General features: G+C 40.2%; 2 protein-coding genes across 2 annotated transcripts in view; one reads left to right on the top strand and one right to left on the bottom strand.

Annotated features, from left to right (window-relative positions):
* Positions 1–8,678, top strand: part of LOC128705007 (GTPase Era, mitochondrial) — a 31,555-nt gene extending 22,877 nt beyond the window's left edge. The window contains exons 6-7 of the mRNA XM_053800239.2: positions 2,007–2,136; positions 8,342–8,678. Coding sequence (XP_053656214.2) covers positions 2,007–2,136; positions 8,342–8,535 — 324 coding nt within the window. The 3' untranslated portion in view covers positions 8,536–8,678. The remainder of the gene's footprint in view (positions 1–2,006; positions 2,137–8,341) is intronic.
* A 7,833-nt stretch (positions 8,679–16,511) lies between these two features.
* On the bottom strand, positions 16,512–18,892 carry LOC128706017 (piggyBac transposable element-derived protein 3-like). Its single transcript, XM_053801074.2, has 2 exons — positions 18,811–18,892; positions 16,512–18,546 (listed from the first exon to the last, which is right to left on the bottom strand). Exons 1-2 carry the CDS (start codon positions 18,814–18,816, stop codon positions 16,702–16,704), a joined length of 1,851 nt encoding a protein of 616 aa, XP_053657049.2. The 5' UTR covers positions 18,817–18,892; the 3' UTR covers positions 16,512–16,701.
* Positions 18,893–21,861: the final 2,969 nt, after the last annotated feature.

Here is a 21,861-nt window from a genome sequence, read left to right as displayed (position 1 = left end):
TCAGCAATTTCACCTGCCTTGAAAGGTGCTGTTAGTGTGCAGCAATATTCCAGCCTAGATAGAACAAGTGACCTGAAGAGTGTCATCATGGGCTTGGCATCCCTAGTTTTGAAGGTTCTCATTATCCATCCTGTCATTTTTCTAGCAGATGCGATTGATACAATGTTATGGTCCTTGAAGGTGAGATCCTCCGACATGATCACTCCCAGGTCTTTGACGTTGGTGTTTTGTTCTATTTTGTGGCCAGAATTTGTTTTGTACTCTGATGAAGATTTAATTTCCTCGTGTTTGCCATATCTGAGTAATTGAAATTTCTCATCGTTAAACTTCATATTGTTTTCTGCAGCCCACTGAAAGATTTGGTTGATGTCTGCCTGGAGCCTTGCAGTGTCTGCAATGGAAGACACTGTCATGCAGATTCGGGTGTCATCTGCAAAGGAAGACAGGGTGCTGTGGCTGACATCCTTGTCTATGTCAGATATGAGGATGAGGAACAAGATGGGAGCAAGTACTGTGCCTTGTGGAACAGAGCTTTTCACCGTAGCTGCCTCGGACTTTACTCTGTTGACTACTACTCTCTGTGTTCTGTTAGTGAGGAAATTATAGATCCATCGACCGACTTTTCCCATTATTCCTTTAGCACGCATTTTGTGCGCTATTACGCCATGGGCACACTTGTCGAAGGCTTTTGCAAAGTCTGTATATATTACATCTGCATTCTTTTTGTCTTCTAGTGCATCTAGGACTTTGTCGTAGTGATCCAATAGTTGAGACAGACAGGAGCGACCTGTTCTAAACCCATGTTGCCCTGGGTTGTGTAATTGATGGGTTTCTAGATGGGTGGTGATCTTGCTTCTTAGGACCCTTTCAAAGATTTTTATGATATGGGATGTTAGTGCTATCGGTCTGTAGTGCTTTGCTGTTACTTTACTGCCCCCTTTGTGGAGTGGGGCTATGTCTGTTGTTTTTAGTAATTGTGGGACGACCCCCGTGTCCATGCTCCCTCTCCATAGGATGGTAAAAGCTCGTGATAGGGGCTTCTTGCAGTTCTTGATGAACACGGAGTTCCATGAGTCTGGCCCTGGGGCAGAGTGCATGGGCATGTCATTTATCGCCTGTTCGAAGTCATTTGGCGTCAGGATAACATCAGATAGGCTTGTGTTAACCAAATTCTGTGGCTCTCTCATAAAAAATTCATTTTGATCTTCGACTCTCAGTCTGGTTAGCGGCTTGCTAAAAACTGAGTCATATTGGGACTTGAGTAGCTCACTCATTTCCTTGCTGTCATCTGTGTAGGACTCATCTTGTTTAAGTAGGGGCCCAATACTGGACGTTGTTCTCGACTTTGATTTGGCATAGGAGAAGAAATACTTTGGGTTTCTTTCGATTTCATTTATGGCTTTTAGTTCTTCCCGCGATGCCTGACTCCTATAAGATTCCTTTAGCTTAAATTTGATGCTTGCTATTTCTCTGACCAGTGTCTCCCTATGCCTTTCAGATATATTGACCTCTTTTAGCCGCTCTGTTATTCTTTTCTGTCGCCTGTAAAGGGAGCGTCTGTCCCTTTCTATTTTACATGTACTCCTCCTTTTTCTTAGAGGAATAAGCCTTGTGCATACATCGAGCACCACCGAGTTAATCTGTTCTATGCATAAGCTGGGGTCTGTGTTGCTTAGTATATCTTCCCAGCTTATATCAGTTAGGATTTGGTTTACTTGGTCCCACTTTATGTTTTTGTTATTGAAGTTGAATTTGGTGAATGCTCCCTCGTGTATAAATGGTTTGGAAAAGCAACAAGTTGATAAATGAGACACTTGTGCAATGTTTGGGTATCTTTGTTCTGGAAATGTTTCATCACACATTGGCTTCTTCAGTCCAATGCAGAGAAAGGTGGAAGATGAGGAGGAGTTTGAGGTAATCAGTCCCTCAGCTTGGAATCAGTGTGTTCATCTCTGTGTGGAATTTTGTAGACTACATATGATATTTGAGTAATATATTGGTTGCAGGTTGTGACTGACCAAAATCCCGAGGAAATCGTACTGTCAACCGTACGTGAAAAGTTTCTAAACGCCTTCAGAAGTGAGATCCCTTATACACTCCAGTTCAAGATTGAATACTGGGAGCTCACACAATCTGGTAAGAGTCAGCACAGTCAGTAATTGTTACTCGTATAGATTTCTAAGAGATTCTGATAGACTTAAAGTTATATAGATGCATAAAATCACGATTACAGTGGAACCTCAAATATAGAACTTTCTTCGGTCCAGAAGGCTGTTCAAGTGTCACTACCGAACGAATTTATTCCCATCAGGAATAATGTAAATTAGATTAGTCCATTTCAGACCCTCAAAAATACACTTACAAAAGCACTTACAAATTTTTTTTTTTTTTTTTCAACAAGTCGGCCGTCTCCCACCGAGGCAGGGTGACCCAAAAAAAGAAAGAAAATCCCCAAAAAGAAAATACTTTCATCATCATTCAACACTTTCACCACAGTCACACAAAAATAAACAAAAATAAACAAAAAATAAACAAAAATAAACTTGCATAATTGGTTGAGTTGGGAGCAGTTCGATTTTTGAGGTTACACTGTATTGCCATTGTAGGCTTAAGTTTGGCCTGAAATGCTCTGCATAACTATAGTCTTCCAACATGTAAAGGACCCCAATGGAAATAAGTCACTGTCTGACTTTTTTGGGTTATCCCAGGTTCTCTACACATATGCTGCTATGTATGATAATTCTATGTAACTGTATTTGTGTATACCTGAATAAACTTACTTACTTATGTACAAATGTCACTCATCTCTGTACAAACATTACATCTTTTTAACAGATATTCATAGGCCTAAAATTACATAGATTCATAAAACGACTTTTAAAATGAAAAAAAAATATTGCAGTTCAGTGTTATTGTAGTTACGAGGTCGGAACGTTTCTGGCAGGACAGCAGTTGAGCGAGTGATGATGAATGTGTTTTTTTTTTCTTTGGGTCACTGTGCCTTGGTTGGAAATGAATGCTGCAATAAATACAAAAATGCTGTGATAAAAAGTGTTGGTGTGTATGAGTGTATTGTGTGTATAAGTACATTGTGTGTATAAGTATATAGTGTGTATAAGTATATAGTGTGTATAAGTACATAGTGTGTATAAGTACATAGTTTATATAAGTATATAGTGTGTATAAGTACATAGTGTGTATAAGCACATTTTTTTTTTTTTTTATTATCACACTGGCCGATTCCCACCAAGGCAGGGTGGCCCGAAAAAGAAAAACTTTCACCATCATTCACTCCATCACTGTCTTGCCAGAAGGGTGCTTTACACTACAGTTTTTAAACTGCAACATTAACACCCCTCCTTCAAGAGTGCAGGCATTGTACTTCCCATCTCCAGGACTCAAGTCCGGCCTGCCGGTTTCCCTGAACCCCTTCATAAATGTTACTTTGCTCACACTCCAACAGCACGTCAAGTATTAAAAACCATTTGTCTCCATTCACTCCTATCAAACACGCTCATGCATGCCTACTGGAAGTCCAAGCCCCTCGCACACAAAACCTCCTTTACCCCCTCCCTCCAACCTTTCCTAGGCTGACCCCTACCCCGCCTTCCTTCCACTACAGACTGATACACTCTTTAAGTCATTCTGTTTCGCTCCATTCTGTCTACATGTCTGAACCACCTCAACAACCCTTCCTCAGCCCTCTGGACAACAGTTTTGGTAATCCCGCACCTCCTCCTAACTTCCAAACTACGAATTCTCTGCATTATATTCACACCACACATTGCCCTCAGACATGACATCTCCACTGCCTCCAGCCTTCTCCTCGCTGCAACATTCATCACCCATGCTTCACACCCATATAAGAGCGTTGGCAAAACTATACTCTCATACATTCCCCTCTTTGCCTCCAAGGACAAAGTTCTTTGTCTCCACAGACTCCTAAGTGCACCACTCACCCTTTTCCCCTCATCAATTCTATGATTCACCTCATCTTTCATAGACCCATCTGCTGACACGTCCACTCCCAAATATCTGAATACATTCACCTCCTCCATACTCTCTCCCTCCAATCTGATATCCAATCTTTCATCACCTAATCTTTCTGTTATCCTCATAACCTTACTCTTTCCTGTATTCACTTTTAATTTTCTTCTTTTGCATACCCTACCAAATTCATCCACCAATCTCTGCAACTTCTCTTCAGAATCTCCCAAGAGCACAGTGTCATCAGCAAAGAGCAACTGTGACAACTCCCACTTTATGTGTGATTCTTTATCTTTTAACTCCATGCCTCTTGCCAAGACCCTCGCATTTACTTCTCTTACAACCCCATCTATAAATATATTAAACAACCACGGTGACATCACACATCCTTGTCTAAGGCCCACTTTTACTGGGAAATAATTTCCCTCTTTCCTACATACTCTAACTTGAGCCTCACTATCCTCGTAAAAACTCTTCACTGCTTTCAGTAACCTACCTCCTACACCATACACCTCCAACATCTGCCACATTGCCCCCCTATCCACCCTGTCATACGTCTTTTCCAAATCCATAAATGCCACAAAGACCTCTTTAGCCTTATCTAAATACTGTTCACTTATATGTTTCACATATAAGCACATAGTATATATAATTATACTTACACTTTGGTCACACTTCACAGACACGCACATGCATATATATATATACATACATCTAGGTTTTTCTCCTTTTTCTAAATAGCTCTTGTTCTTTTTTATTTCTTCTATTGTCCATGGGGAAGTGGAAAAGAATCCTTCCTCCGTAAGCCATGCGTGTCGTATGAGGCGACTAAAATGCCGGGAGCAATGGGCTAGTGACCCCTTCTCCTGTATACAATTACTAAAAAAGAGAAGAAGAAAAACTTTATAAAACTGGGTTGCTTAAATGTGCGTGGATGTAGTGCGGATGACAAGAAACAGATGATTGCTGATGTTATGAATGAAAAGAAGTTGGATGTCCTGGCCCTAAGCGAAACAAAGCTGAAGGGGGTAGGAGAGTTTCAGTGGGGGGAAATAAATGGGATTAAATCTGGAGTATCTGAGAGAGTTAGAGCAAAGGAAGGGGTAGCAGTAATGTTAAATGATCAGTTATGGAAGGAGAAAAGAGAATATGAATGTGTAAATTCAAGAATTATGTGGATTAAAGTAAAGGTTGGATGCGAGAAGTGGGTCATAATAAGCGTGTATGCACCTGGAGAAGAGAGGAATGCAGAGGAGAGAGAGAGATTTTGGGAGATGTTAAGTGAATGTATAGGAGCCTTTGAACCAAGTGAGAGAGTAATTGTGGTAGGGGACTTGAATGCTAAAGTAGGAGAAACTTTTAGAGAGGGTGTGGTAGGTAAGTTTGGGGTGCCAGGTGTAAATGATAATGGGAGCCCTTTGATTGAACTTTGTATAGAAAGGGGTTTAGTTATAGGTAATACATATTTTAAGAAAAAGAGGATAAATAAGTATACACGATATGATGTAGGGCGAAATGACAGTAGTTTGTTGGATTATGTATTGGTAGATAAAAGACTGTTGAGTAGACTTCAGGATGTACATGTTTATAGAGGGGCCACAGATATATCACATCACTTTCTAGTTGTAGCTACACTGAGAGTAAAAGGTAGATGGGATACAAGGAGAATAGAAGCATCAGGGAAGAGAGAGGTGAAGGTTTATAAACTAAAAGAGGAGGCAGTTAGGGTAAGATATAAACAGCTATTGGAGGATAGATGGGCTAATGAGAGCATAGGCAATGGGGTCGAAGAGGTATGGGGTAGGTTTAAAAATGTAGTGTTAGAGTGTTCAGCAGAAGTTTGTGGTTACAGGAAAGTGGGTGCAGGAGGGAAGAGGAGCGATTGGTGGAATGATGATGTAAAGAGAGTAGTAAGGGAGAAAAAGTTAGCATATGAGAAGTTTTTACAAAGTAGAAGTGATGCAAGGAGGGAAGAGTATATGGAGAAAAAGAGAGAAGTTAAGAGAGTGGTGAAGCAATGTAAAAAGAGAGCAAATGAGAGAGTGGGTGAGATGTTATCAACAAATTTTGTTGAAAATAAGAAAAAGTTTTGGAGTGAGATTAACAAGTTAAGAAAGCCTAGAGAACAAATGGATTTGTCAGTTAAAAATAGGAGAGGAGAGTTATTAAATGGAGAGTTAGAGGTATTGGGAAGATGGAAGGAATATTTTGAGGAATTGTTAAATGTTGATGAAGATAGGGAAGCTGTGATTTCGTGTATAGGGCAAGGAGGAATAACATCTTGTAGGAGTGAGGAAGAGCCAGTTGTGAGTGTGGGGGAAGTTCGTGAGGCAGTAGGTAAAATGAAAGGGGGTAAGGCAGCCGGGATTGATGGGATAAAGATAGAAATGTTAAAAGCAGGTGGGGATATAGTTTTGGAGTGGTTGGTGCAATTATTTAATAAATGTATGGAAGAGGGTAAGGTACCTAGGGATTGGCAGAGAGCATGCATAGTTCCTTTGTATAAAGGCAAAGGGGATAAAAGAGAGTGCAAAAATTATAGGGGGATAAGTCTGTTGAGTGTACCTGGTAAAGTGTATGGTAGAGTTATAATTGAAAGAATTAAGAGTAAGACGGAGAATAGGATAGCAGATGAACAAGGAGGCTTTAGGAAAGGTAGGGGGTGTGTGGACCAGGTGTTTACAGTGAAACATATAAGTGAACAGTATTTAGATAAGGCTAAAGAGGTCTTTGTGGCATTTATGGATTTGGAAAAGGCGTATGACAGGGTGGATAGGGGGGCAATGTGGCAGATGTTGCAAGTGTATGGTGTAGGAGGTAGGTTACTGAAAGCAGTGAAGAGTTTTTACGAGGATAGTGAGGCTCAAGTTAGAGTATGTAGGAAAGAGGGAAATTTTTTCCCAGTAAAAGTAGGCCTTAGACAAGGATGTGTGATGTCACCGTGGTTGTTTAATATATTTATAGATGGGGTTGTAAGAGAAGTAAATGCGAGGGTCTTGGCAAGAGGCGTGGAGTTAAAAGATAAAGAATCACACACAAAGTGGGAGTTGTCACAGCTGCTCTTTGCTGATGACACTGTGCTCTTGGGAGATTCTGAAGAGAAGTTGCAGAGATTGGTGGATGAATTTGTTAGGGTGTGCAAAAGAAGAAAATTAAAGGTGAATACAGGAAAGAGTAAGGTTATGAGGATAACAAAAAGATTAGGTGATGAAAGATTGAATATCAGATTGGAGGGAGAGAGTATGGAGGAGGTGAACGTATTCAGATATTTGGGAGTGGACGTGTCAGCGGATGGGTCTATGAAAGATGAGGTGAATCATAGAATTGATGAGGGAAAAAGAGTGAGTGGTGCACTTAGGAGTCTGTGGAGACAAAGAACTTTGTCCTTGGAGGCAAAGAGGGGAATGTATGAGAGTATAGTTTTACCAACGCTCTTATATGGGTGTGAAGCGTGGGTGATGAATGTTGCAGCGAGGAGAAGGCTGGAGGCAGTGGAGATGTCATGTCTGAGGGCAATGTGTGGTGTGAATATAATGCAGAGAATTCGTAGTTTGGAAGTTAGGAGGAGGTGCGGGATTACCAAAACTGTTGTCCAGAGGGCTGAGGAAGGGTTGTTGAGGTGGTTCGGACATGTAGAGAGAATGGAGCAAAACAGAATGACTTCAAGAGTGTATCAGTCTGTAGTGGAAGGAAGGCGGGGTAGGGGTCGGCCTAGGAAGGGTTGGAGGGAGGGGGTAAAGGAGGTTTTGTGTGCGAGGGGCTTGGACTTCCAGCAGGCATGCGTGAGCGTGTTTGATAGGAGTGAATGGAGACAAATGGTTTTTAATACTTGACGTGCTGTTGGAGTGTGAGCAAAGTAACATTTATGAAGGGATTCAGGGAAACCGGCAGGCCGGACTTGAGTCCTGGAGATGGGAAGTACAGTGCCTGCACTCTGAAGGAGGGGTGTTAATGTTGCAGTTTAAAAACTGTAGTGTAAAGCACCCTTCTGGCAAGACAGTGATGGAGTGAATGATGGTGAAAGTTTTTCTTTTTCGGGCCACCCTGCCTTGGTGGGAATCGGCCGGTGTGATAATAAAAAAAAATAAAAATATAAGTACATAGTGTATATAAGTACATAGTGTATATAAGTACATAATATTAATGTTAGGAGCCAGTGGAGACCAATGGTTTTTATATCTTAGTGATGGAGTGAATAATGATGAAAGTGTTTCTTCTTTTGCAGGTCAACCTGCCTTGGTGAGAACCGGCCGATATGTTAATAAAAGTGCATATATTTTGTTACATGTAAACTACATGACTGTATACTGCATAAAATAAATTATTTGTATTTGTATGTATGCTGTATTTTCAGAGGTGCTTAGTATTATGGTACAAGTAATGTGCAAGAGAGAAGGCTTGGTGCGCCTGATAGTGGGCGGCAGCGGAAGCGTCGTGTCGCAGATTGCCAAAGCTTCAGAGCAATCACTACGCAACACATTTAGAACGGAAGTTATGCTTAAGCTGAATGTGGTTTCCAGTTCCAAGAAGAAGAAGCATAAAAGATAATAAGTAATTCCAGTATTGTCCTGGTATCCGTGGGTGATGTGTTCCAAGACCTACCATGGATGTCGGAAGCACTATGTAGTACATACATAACTATGATAAAGTTTAATTAATAAATTAGACAATAAATGGGAAGAATTTCACAACTTCTCTTAGATTTTGAACAACTGTCACCATCACTACTTTTGTGAATAACAAAAAAGACACAATACCGTGACTGGAACGATACACAAATAACCCGCACATAAAAAAGAGAGAAGCTTATGACGACGTTTCGGTCCGACTTGGACCATTTACAAAGTCACACAGTGTGACTTTGTAAATGGTCCAAGTCAGACCGAAACATCGTCGTAAGCTTCTCTCTTTTTTATGTGCGGGTTATTTGTGTATACTACTTTTGTGCTTTGCCCCCATTATTATTAATCAAAATTAAGGTTTATTTTTGGTTCATAGTAAACCATATAGACCATGGGTGGTCAATATCTGTACAGAGGTAGCAGAATCTACATCAGAAGTAAATGTACTTCTGATGTACAGTCTGTACTTAACAAGAGACATGGAAAACACACAACAAAACAAGTAAATTTTTGACGAATCCTTACTGATATTTTTATCCCAATTTTCGTGAGTGTACAGTATTTTCTGGTTGTAAATTAAAATACATATTTTGAATCAGCTGTTTTCTACCAAGGGAAGATAATAAAAAAAACACATTTACTATCATTTATTCAATAGCTGTCTTGTCAAAGGTGTGCAGAGCTCACAATTCAGATGACCTTCTGAACTACAGCATCCTCACCTCTTACAGTGTGTAGGTACTGTACTTCACACTTCCTGGTCCTTCACAGTGTAGGTACTGTACTTCACACTTCCTGGTCCTTCACAGTGTAGGTACTGTACTTCACACTTCCTGGTCCTTCACAGTGTAGGTACTGTACTTCACACTTCCTGGTCCTTCACAGTGTAGGTACTGTACTTCACACTTCCTGGTCCTTCACAGTGTAGGTACTGTACTTCACACTTCCTGGTCCTTCACAGTGTAGGTACTGTACTTCACACTTCCTGGTCCTTCACAGTGTAGGTACTGTACTTCACACTTCCTGGTCCTTCACAGTGTAGGTACTGTACTTCACACTTCCTGGTCCTTCACAGTGTAGGTACTGTACTTCACACTTCCTGGTCCTTCACAGTGTAGGTACTGTACTTCACACTTCCTGGTCCTTCACAGTGTAGGTACTGTACTTCACACTTCCTGGTCCTTCACAGTGTAGGTACTGTACTTCACACTTCCTGGTCCTTCACAGTGTAGGTACTGTACTTCACACTTCCTGGTCCTTCACAGTGTAGGTACTGTACTTCACACTTCCTGGTCCTTCACAGTGTAGGTACTGTACTTCACACTTCCTGGTCCTTCACAGTGTAGGTACTGTACTTCACACTTCCTGGTCCTTCACAGTGTAGGTACTGTACTTCACACTTCCTGGTCCTTCACAGTGTAGGTACTGTACTTCACACTTCCTGGAGTCCTTCACAGTGTAGGTACTGTACTTCACACTTCCTGGACTCCTTCAGAGTACAGGCACTGTATTTCACACCTCCAAGACTTCAGAGTACAGGCACCATACATATAAACCTGGAGTTTACCTGCAGAAAGTTCCAGGGGTCAATGCCCCTGTGGCCTGATCTATGACCAGGCCTCATGGTGGATCAGGGCCTGATCAACCAGGCTGTTACTGCTGGCTGCACGCAATCCAACGTACGAACCACAGCCCAGCTGGTCAAATAATTGAGTTATTACTGATGTATACATAGTGTTGCAAAGCATATTAGACCTGTGTTGATCTTTACCTTTTATTTCTCAACATTTTATTACATATGTAATATGAAATGGGAAGTACAATGCCTGAAATGGGAAGTACAATGCCTGAAATGGAAAGTACAATGCTTGAAATGGGAAGTACAATGCTTGAAATGGGAAGTACAATGCCTGAAATGGGAAGTACAGTGCTTGAAATGGGAAGTACAATGCTTGAAATGGGAAGTACAATGCCTGAAATGGAAAGTACAATGCTTGAAATGGGAAGTACAATGCCTGAAATGGAAAGTACAATGCTTGAAATGGAAAGTACAATGCTTGAAATGGGAAGTACAATGCTTGAAATGGAAAGTACAATGCCTGAAATGGGAAGTACAATGCTTGAAATGGGAAGTACAATGCTTGAAATGGGAAGTACAATGCTTGAAATGGGAAGTACAATGCCTGAACTGAAAAGTACAATGCCTGAAATGGAAAGTACAATGTTTGAAATGGGAAGTACAATGCCTGAAATGGAAAGTACAATGCCTGAAATGGAAAGTACAATGCCTGAAGTGGGAAGTACAATGCCTGAAGTGGGAAGTACAATGCTTGCACTTTAAAGGAGGGGTTTGGGATATTGGCAATTTAGAGTGACTATCTAAACTGTCGTATCTGAGAACCTCTGCGAAGACAGTGATTATGTATGAGTGATGGTGAAAGTGTTGAATGATAATGAAAGTTTTTTTCTTTCTTTTTGGGCTTTTCTTTCTTTTGCGTCACCTGGTCACAGACTGGGCCGCAGGGGTGTTGACCCCCAGAATTATCTCCCGGTATACTCTAGGTATACTCACCCTGCCTCAGTGGGAAACGGCTGACGTGTTAAAAAAATGTAATATGAGAAATAATTAGCATTTAAATGTAATAATTTTAGAAGTTACAGTAATACCTCGGTACTCGAACTTAATTTGTTCCAGAAGGCCGTTCGAGTGCCGATCTGTTTAAGTACCAAACAACCTTTTCTCAAAAGGAATAATTTAAATTAGATTAATCTGTTTCAGACCCCCCAAAAAAACACTTACAAAATCATGTTAACACAAAGTTTACAAGTTTGAGACAAGTTTGGGACAAGTTTGAAACAAGTTTGAGTATCGAGGTACAGTGGACCCCCGGTTAACGATTTTAATCCGTGCAAGAGGGCTCATCGTTATGCGAAATAATCGTTATGCGAATGAATTTTCCCCATAAGAAATAATGGAAATAAAATTAATCCGTGCAAGACGCCCAAAAGTATGAAAAAAATTTTTTTTTACCACATGAAATGTTAATTTTAATACACACAAACTGAAAAAGGCATGCACAATTACATGACACTTACTTTTATTGAAGATCTGGTGATGATTGATGGGATGGGAGGAGGGGAGAGCATTATCTTCTTACTGTTTAGAAGGGGAATCCCCTTCCATTATGACTTGAGGTAGCAAGTCCTTTTCTGGGGTTACTTCCCTTCTTCTTTTAATGCCACTAGGACCAGCTTGAGAGTCACTGGACCTCTGTCGCACAACAAATCTGTCCATAGAGCTCTGTACCTCCCGTTCCTTTACGATTTGTCTAAAATGGGCCACAACATTGTCATTGAAATAGTCACCAGCACGGCTTGCAACAGCTGTGTCAGGGTGATTTTCATCTATAAAGGTTTGCAGTTCAACCCACTGTGCACACATTTCCTTAATCTTTGAAGTAGGCACAATGGATTCCACAACTGGCATAGGCTTCTCAGGGTTAGCCCCAAACCCTTCAAAATCTTTCTTAATTTCCATACTAATTCTCACCCTTTTTACCACAGGGTTGGCACTAGAAGCTTTCTTGGGGCCCATGGTCACTTATTTTCCAGAAACAGCACCGAAAACACTGTAATAATACGAAATATTCCGAGTGTATGCTTGGATGTTACCGCGGAGGCTGGCTGGTAAACAATGGGACGGCCGGCACATGTGAGGCTGGCTGAGGGCACATTGGACGCGTCTCGGACGAAAATCGGTAAGCGGGTTTTTAATCGGTATGCGCGGCAAAAATTTTGCGATAAAAGTAATCGGTATGCGGAAAAATCGCTATGTGATGCCATCGTTATGCGGGGGTCCACTGTACTACTGTAATTAACCCTTTGAGGGTTTTCGTTGTACTAGTACGTCTTACGCGTAGGGGTTTTTGACGTACTAGTACTCATAAATTCTAGCGGCCTCAAATCTAGTGGGAGAAAGCTGGTAGGCCTTCATATGAAAGAATGGGTCTATGTGGTCAGTGTGCACAGTCTAAAAAAAAATCCTGCAGCACACAGTGCATAATGAGAAAAAAAAACTTTTACCATTTTTTTTTAATAAATCAGCGACTTTGCAGTGTATTTTCGTATGGTATTTATTGTTGTATTCTAGTTTTCTTGGTCTCATTTTATAGAATGGAAGACATATTACAGAAATTGAGATGATTTTGACTGGTTTTACAAAGAAAGGTGCCTTGAAATTGAGCTCAAAGTAGCAGAAATGTTCGATTTTTACCAAACTTCAAAAGTAAACAAATCGTGCCAAGCGTGCAATACACGTCAACTGGTGAGTCTAATATTCTTTCACAAGTGCACCAATAATATTTATACCATTTTTTACACTAATGCAGTAGTCTGCATAACAGTAAATCTTATATTTTTTGTGAAAATAAAAATTCAAAGTGGAAAGCAAAAGAATATAAGAGGGGCCTTGAGACATGACTAATGACTAGAGGAAATGTCATTTTAGTGCCAGGAATGTCTTTCTTGTTTATTCTGGACCCTATTCGGAAATTGGCATCTTTTGAAATTTGTGTGAAATTGGCAAAATTGCTAAATTCTGACCACTGTACTGGATAGTTGAGTTTCATAAATGAGTGGTTTCTTGCACCCATTCGATAGAAAAAATGGAGTTCTAGCGAAATATTCATGTTTTTTGTCGACTAGTACAGTGAAATTGGCCGAAAATGGGGCTCAAAGTAGGCAAAATCGCCGATGCGTAAACATCGCCGAGACCGCTAACTTTGCGAGAGCATAATTCCGTAAGTTTTCTATCAAATTTCAAACTTTTGGTGTCTTTATGATCGGGAAAAGATTCTCTATCTTTTCATAAGAGAAAATAATTTTTTTTTTTTTTAAGTTTGGCCGACCCTGAGAACGAGTTTCGGAGAGGGCCTGTCGACCCTCAAAGGGTTAATAATGAAATGTGTTCTTCTTTGTTTATAAATTTATACATTGAGACTCAGGTAATGTACTTGTTCTATATTTTATATAATTTGACCTTAAAATTTTGTCTTTCATGATATAAAATGTTTAATATGGAACAATTACCTGTTTAAAATAACTTATAATTTGAAGCTCATGTCACAGTATTTTTTTTAATTTTGTCCTAAATTATCTTTAACCCTTAAACTGTAAAAAAGTAGATCTACATTTACACACGTAGTGCTCCAACCTTGATTTTTCTCCATTGGAAAGCATGTAAAAAAAGTAGATCTATGTTCGGAGCGCTACGCAAGCGAACATAGATCTACACTTGGACTGTTTAAGGGTTAAATACAAGATACCAATAAATTAAAATATGAATATGAAACCTAGGTAGTAGGTTGGTAAACAGCAACCGCCCAGGGAGGTACTACCGTCCTGCCAAGTGAGTGTATAAACCTGTAATTGTTTTACATGATGGTAGGATTGCTGGTGTCTTTTGTCTGTCTCATAAACATGCAAGATTTCAGGTATGTCTTGCTACTTCTACTTACACTTAGGTCACACTACACATACATGTACAAGCATATATATACACACCCCTCTGGGTATTCTTCTATTTTCTTTCTAGTTCTTGTTCTTGTTTATTTCCTCTTATCTTCATGGGGAAGTGGGACAGAATTCTTCCTCCGTAAGCCATGTGTGTTGTAAGAGGTGACTAAAATGCCGGGAGCAAGGGGCTAGTAACCCCTTCTCCCATATAAATTACTAAATTTAAAAGAGAAACTTTCGTTTTTCTTTTTGGGCCACCCTGCCTTGGTGGGATACAGCCGGTGTGTTGAAAGAAAGAATGAATATGAAAATGGTACACAATACTGACATGTTGATAAGTAAGACGCATATCAACAGTTAGGTATCTTTAAGGATACCAAACTGTTGATATGTGTCTTATGTATCAGTATGTCAGTCTTGTATACCATTATCATGTTCACACTGTCAGACACAGCAACACAACAGTATCTTGGTACAGAAAACACAGTGGACAACTTTTTCAAGTGAGAAGGGATGGATTTGAGAGGGAGCTGCTTCTATGTAACTTATTCAGTTATCAGTACTTTGTGGCCCAGTCCCTGGACCCATTATGTACCTCTGTAATGTCGAGGTACAGTCCCTGGACCCATTATGTACCTCTGTAATGTCGAGGTACAGTCCCTGGACCCATTATGTACCTCTGTAATGTCGAGGTACAGTCCCTGGACCCATTATGTACCTTTGTAATCTTTTGACCACCACCCATGTCCCATTTTAGGGAAATGTTAAAGAGGTGCCAGAAACAGAGGACTGTGGACAGTTATTTTGTGAGACAGGGGTCCAGTCACTCTCAAGCTGGTCCTAGTGGCATTAAAAGACAGAGAAGGGAAGTAACCCCAGAGAGGGCTTTACCTGATGTCCTCATGGAGGGGGATTCTCCTTCCAAACACTAACCCCAACTCCCTCTCTCCTCCTCCCTATCTTCCAGATGCCATCACCAATCTTCAATAAAGGTAAGTAAAAATGTTATTTTATATGTATTACTATACATAATTACAAACTATAGTATTTGTTGTATGTAAAACTAATTAATCTCTATAAAATGTGTTTTTTGTGTGAATATTTTTGGGTTTCTGGAACGGATTAATTGTATTTCCATTATTTCTTATGGGAAATATTGCTTCGAATTTCAGACTTTTCGAATTTAGAACTAGCTCCTGGAACGGATTAAGTTTGATTTTTGAGGTTCCACTGTATAAGATTTCAAAACTAAAATGGTCTCAATCTCACTATGTAAAATGTGCCAAAATATACTACTAACTTGTTAATCTATTAATTCAGTTACTGCTAAACCACTAACTACCTCTGTTGAAATATAGGAAAACAATGTTCGATTTGAACCAACTGATATATATGCCTAGTAGTAAGTAGTCTTAAGTACAGTAGTACAGTGGACCCCCGGTTAACGAACTTTTTTCATTCCAGAAGTATGTTCAGGTGCCAGTACTGACCGAATTTTTTCCCATAAGGAATATTGTGAAGTAGATTAGTCCATTTCAGACCCCCAAACATACACGTACAAACGCACTTACATAAATACACTTACATAATTGGTCGCATTTGGAGGTGATCGTTAAGCGGGGGTCCACTGTATTAGGTTTAGTCTGCCCGAAATGCCCTGGCATGATAGTGGCTTTCTTGTACTTAGCAAATCAAAATTGTAATTACACATTGTAAACTACGCAAAGAGGTATCCTTAATTGGCAAGATTGCCGATGTGTAAAGTGTATCATTAGTGTAAGTATGGCGAGCACTAAATCCATAGGATTATACAGTGCATGTGAGGTGGAGAGAGGGATGGAAGGTATTCAGGCTCAATTCAGGATACTGGAGCACAGATACAATTCCCTAGATCAAGAGCCCCTCACTAGCATCAAGGAACCTTCCTTGAGAGGAGGGGGGTCATTAGTATTGAGGTGCAGTATAGTATAGAGGTGCAGTATTCTAGCCCTGAGAAGTGACAGTGCTAGAATACTGCACCTCTATACTAATGACCCCCCTCCCCTCAAGGGAGGTACCTTAACCCTCAAACTATCCACACGTAGATATATGTTGACGTACGGCAGGCTCCGAATGTAGATCTACTTTTTTTTTACATGCTTTCAAATGGGGAAAATCAAGGTCGGAGCGCTACACACGTGAACGTAGATCTACGTTTGGACAGTTTAACACTCTAGGGTGGATAGAGTATCTCAATATAAATTGAATGAACCCATATAAATGTTATTCTAATGGTTAGTTTTCGAGCAATTGCTAATCTGCAACGACAGACTGTACTCGCCCCTTCCCGAAATAGGGAGTATAAATGTGAATGTTGCAAACTTGCAATTGTTAATAAAACACCCAATAACTATTTTTTAAATTTATTATACAAACAGACAATATGAAAAACATAAATAGAACTTGTATCAAGACATTTTGTAAGTATTAGAAAAATATAAAAATGAAACAAATAGCAACATGGACACATTGCAAAGGTATAAAGCTTTCAAGTCCTATATTCCTGAGATTCATGAGGAAGAGCAATTATTCTATATTACTAATTGCTAGAATGGAAGTCTATGAAGCAATTTTTATCTTTCTTTATGCACAGATTTACTTTGCATACAGAACAGTGGTATGAGGATGTGACAGATTTCTTCGAGTTGCTGCAATACTTGCAACTAAGCGGCTTCTTCCCTGCCACTGGCAAGTGGTTTAGAGCTCTGTCAAGCCTAACACTGTCATTGGGCCTTTCTGCACGTTGGCCCTGCAGAGCTTTCACTATGCTGACACCATTGGAAGTACTTGGTGAAGCTCTTGCAGATGCTCTTAGGGTGCTGCCTCTAAACTTTTGTCCTTTAGACCTTGCAGTGACAGAGATATCATTCCTGAAATACTTCAATGCCATGCACTTGGTATTTAGTGCTCGACAATCACGGCAGTAAAGAAGCCATGCATTCACAACAGAAAGATCAAGAACATAGGCAAACAGCCGCATGTACCAACGTTTAGATTTCATTGGTGTTTTGTACAGATGCACCAACATGTTACTTTTGTCAATACTTCCCATGTTTGCATTATAGTTCTTGATGACTGCAGGGCACTGGAAGTGGGTTTTGGTCTTTGTATCCTTGTTATATCTTTCAACAAGACTCACAGGATTGACCCCTACATCACTTGTCACTAAAGTCACAACTTTGTTATACTTCCATCTTACAACAAGGACACCATCATTGTTTTTGAAGCTAAAATTGCCCCTGTCCACACTTTTCTTTTCCATTTGTTTGACAGACATCAGTTCTGGCTTACCACATCTATTTTCACGTACTGTTCCAGTGTATCTGCAGTTATACTTATCTCTTAGTAGCTTGACCAAAGGTAGACTTGAAAAGAAATTGTCAGCATAGATTGCTGATGTGTTGGTCTTGTTTATAGTTGCTGCAAGTACCAGAACAATCTTTGTACTTATTGGTAGTTTAGTTTCTTCCTGTTGAAGCTTTATGGGATGGCTGTCAAAAGTTGGTGTGCCTTGATACATGAGTATATCATGTATGATTCCATCTTCACTTGCACGACAAAACAGTTTGAAACCCCACTTGTCTGGTTTGGTTTTGATGTACTGTCTTAGGTTTCCAGCAGTTTCACCCTTGAAACCAACCATAACTTCATCAATAGACTGCCTGGGTGTAGCTGGAACTTTCACGCAAGCATTAGTTAGTGCAGTGTAAAGAGGCCTTATTTTGTGGAATCTGTCATTATCCTTTTGTGTGTTGTCATTGAAATGAATTGTACGTCTAAGTAACCCAAACCTCTTAGACCCCATGACTTCTGCAACCTGGGGCAGCCTAAATGAACTTTTCCAATAGTCTTCGAGTGATGGTAATGGAGCAATAATCATGAACAACAAAATACCTATGAACCTCATAATCTCTTCAGAATCTGTTGCAAAATCAGTAAGTTTGGTTTTTCGTTTGGCATACAAATTTGTTTGATATGCTATGTTATCTACCATGTCTGGAGTAAAGAAATCACAAAAATACTCATATGGAGACCTAATTTCAAGAGGCTTTTCATGTTCATATACAGGCAAAGGGTCATTTTTGAGGTCAACCTGGAACCATCGAGGTTGACCTTGAAGAACAAGATCATCATAAATGTGTTCTTCATCAGGGTACTCCTCAATCGTAATACCTTTCTTTTTCTTGACTAATTTCTGCGTTTTGGCTGGCCTTTCTTCCTCCTCATCATCACTTGACATCAACACATCCAGTGACAAGTATTCATCGCCACTGTCAAGCAATTCTAGGTCGCCAACCTCCAGTTCTGAGTCACTGTCCTCCAATATACAGACATATTTTGACCTGGTGCTGGAGGGCTCCCCATAAAACAATTTCTCATTGATCTGGAAGGACAATAAAAACATTCTGTATACATCCAGATCACTACAGAATTCATACAAGCAATAGAAATTTTTTTATATATATTTATTTTACCGAAAATGAAGTATGTCACTAAAAGGGCAGAGGCGAAAATTTTCGCCCTTCCTTTGTTACAGTTTTTTCAACTTCACGTTACTCTCACATTATACTTCACATGGACTTTATGTATATATCAAAATATGCCTAAACTATTCATGTACGCAGTAAACACAACAATCAGTACTTACCGACATTGTAGAGAGTAAAATCCAAGAGTATGTTAGTGTCAGTAGATGGAAAAAACCTGCCCTGGGCGACGCCAAGCCACAAGTATTTACATGTTGTCTCGGCCAATGGGAAGCCAGTAAACACCATCGCCAGCCACTCAGGGAAGGCTTGTGATTGGTCAGAAGTGAGGGGCCATCTTTATCATTCCCTTCACCTTTATTTTTCACCCGATTTCTTTTATTTTTGGTGTACGTTTAGAAATGCATATGTAAATTAATATGACAAAGTTTCAGTATAATTGGCCAACATACAACACAGAAAAAATTATTTATTGATTTTGACATACGGCAGCATGACATGACAAATTGGCACTCCGAGTGCCACTTCCGACAATCCCAACTGTTAGAATATGTCTAACACGACTTTTTCGTGTATCCATTTCATCTAATATATCTTATTATCATGGTAAAAAAAATACATTTCGAAGGCTTTTTTGGCATTCACCAAAATATCTGCCTTTTACCCCCCACAAAATCAAAAATATTTGAGATATTCCAAAAAACAAAAGTTTAAAAAGTCAAACTCACTTTGTTTTATATTGTCTGTGAAAAATTATTTCAATATAATCATTAATAATGGCGCAGTCACAAGTAATAATGGCTCAGTCACAAGTAGTAATGGCTCAGTCACAAGTAGTAATGGCTCAGTCACAAGCAATAATGGCTCAGTCACAAGCAATAATGGCTCAGTCACAAGCAATAATGGCTCAGTCACAAGTAATAATAGCTCAGTCACAAGCAATAATGGCGCAGACTAGCTAATTACGGCTGTATAGCCCTTGTGGCTTAGCGCTTTTTTTTTATTATAATAATAATAATAATAATAGCTAATTACGTCAAGAAATTGACAAAAATCACGAAAATCGTGCTATTTTGGGCATTTTTATGCATTGTAATTAATTTCTTATTGTTTCCCCTGTATGGTACACCGTTTTCTGTAGTGCTACCAGAGGTAACATAGAAAACCTGTCTCTTTTGGGACGAACTAATGTAATCTTTTTCATCGACGTCAGCCACCACCTCCAGGTATAATATACAAATAATATTATTTTGGCTGGCTTTCTTATGCGTTTATCCAAGTTATCTTATGCATAATATCATTATTAAATAAATGATATAAGCAGAAAAAGGATATTAGTAATAATAGCGTCAGTATAAGTTTAAGACATCTTGTGATTGATCAAACTGTTGTCATCGGTAACGGGTTGTTGCACCATCATGCAAGCTCCTCCCACCTCTGATAAAAGCTCCTCCAACCTCTGCAATAAGCTCCTCCCATTTCTGCTATAAGCTCCTCCCACCTCTGATGTAAGCTCCTCCCACCTCTGCTATAAGTTCCTCCCACCTCTAATATAAGCTCCTCCCACCTCTGATATATGCTCCTCCCACCTCTGCTATAAGCTCCTCCCACCTCTGATATAAGTTCCTCCCACCTCTGATACAAGCTCCTCCCACCTCTGATGTAAGCTCCTCCCACTGCTATAAGTTCCTCCCACCTCTGATATAAGCTCCTCCCACCTCTGATAAGCTCCTCCCACCTCTGCTATAAGCTCCTCCCACCTCTGATATAAGCTCCTCCCACCTGTGATATAAGCTCCTCCCACCTGTGATATAAGCTTCTCCCACCTCTTATATAAGCTCCTCCCACTGATGTAAGCTCCTCCCACCTCTGATGTAAGCTCCTCCCACCTCTGATATAAGCTTCTCCCACCTCTGATATAAGCTCCTCCCACTGATGTAAGCTCCTCCCACCTCTGATGAAAGCTCCTCCCACCTCTGTTATAAGCTCCTCCCACCTCTGATATAAGCTCCTCCCACTGATGTAAGCTCCTCCCACCTCTGATATAAGCTCCTCCCACCTCTGATATAGAAAATTAAGAAACAAACAAAAAATACATAAAAAATTCACCTCGCAATCATGCATATATTTACCTGGCAGGTCGTCACCTGACATATTTACCTGGTAGGTCATCACCTGACATATTTACCTGGCAGGTCGTCACCTGACATATTTACCTGGTAGGTCATCACCTGACATATATTTACCTGGCAGGTCGTCACCTGACATTTACCTGGTAGGTCATCACCTGACATATATTTACCTGGCAGGTCGTCACCTGACATATTTACTTGGTAGGTCGTCACCTGACATATATTTACCTGGCAGGTCGTCACCTGACATATTTACCTGGTAGGTCATCACCTGACATATATTTACCTGGCAGGTCGTCACCTGACATATTTACCTGGTAGGTCATCACCTGACATATATTTACCTGGCAGGTCGTCACCTGACATATTTACCTGGTAGGTCATCACCTGACATATATTTACCTGGCAGGTCGTCACCTGACATATTTACCTGGTAGGTCATCACCTGACATATATTTACCTGGCAGGTCGTCACCTGACATATTTACCTGGTAGGTCATCACCTGACATATATTTACCTGGCAGGTCGTCACCTGACATATTTACCTGGTAGGTCATCACCTGACATATATTTACCTGGCAGGTCGTCACCTGACATATTTACCTGGTAGGTCATCACCTGACATATTTACCTGGCAGGTCGTCACCTGACATATTTACCTGGTAGGTCATCACCTGACATATATTTACCTGGCAGGTCGTCACCTGACATATTTACCTGGTAGGTCATCACCTGACATATATTTACCTGGCAGGTCGTCACCTGACATATTTACCTGGTAGGTATCACCTGACATATTTACCTGGCAGGTCGTCACCTGACATATTTACCTGGTAGGTCATCACCTGACATATTTACCTGGCAGGTCGTCACCTGACATATTTACCTGGTAGGTCATCACCTGACATATATTTACCTGGCAGGTCGTCACCTGACATATTTACCTGGTAGGTCATCACCTGACATATATTTACCTGGCAGGTCGTCACCTGACATATTTACCTGGTAGGTCATCACCTGACATATTTACCTGGCAGGTCGTCACCTGACATATTTACCTGGTAGGTCATCACCTGACA

This window comes from Cherax quadricarinatus, chromosome 97, assembly GCF_038502225.1.
Source record: "Cherax quadricarinatus isolate ZL_2023a chromosome 97, ASM3850222v1, whole genome shotgun sequence".
Classification (NCBI taxonomy): Eukaryota; Metazoa; Arthropoda; class Malacostraca; order Decapoda; family Parastacidae; genus Cherax; species Cherax quadricarinatus.
This window is presented reverse-complemented; position numbering and strand designations above follow the sequence as displayed.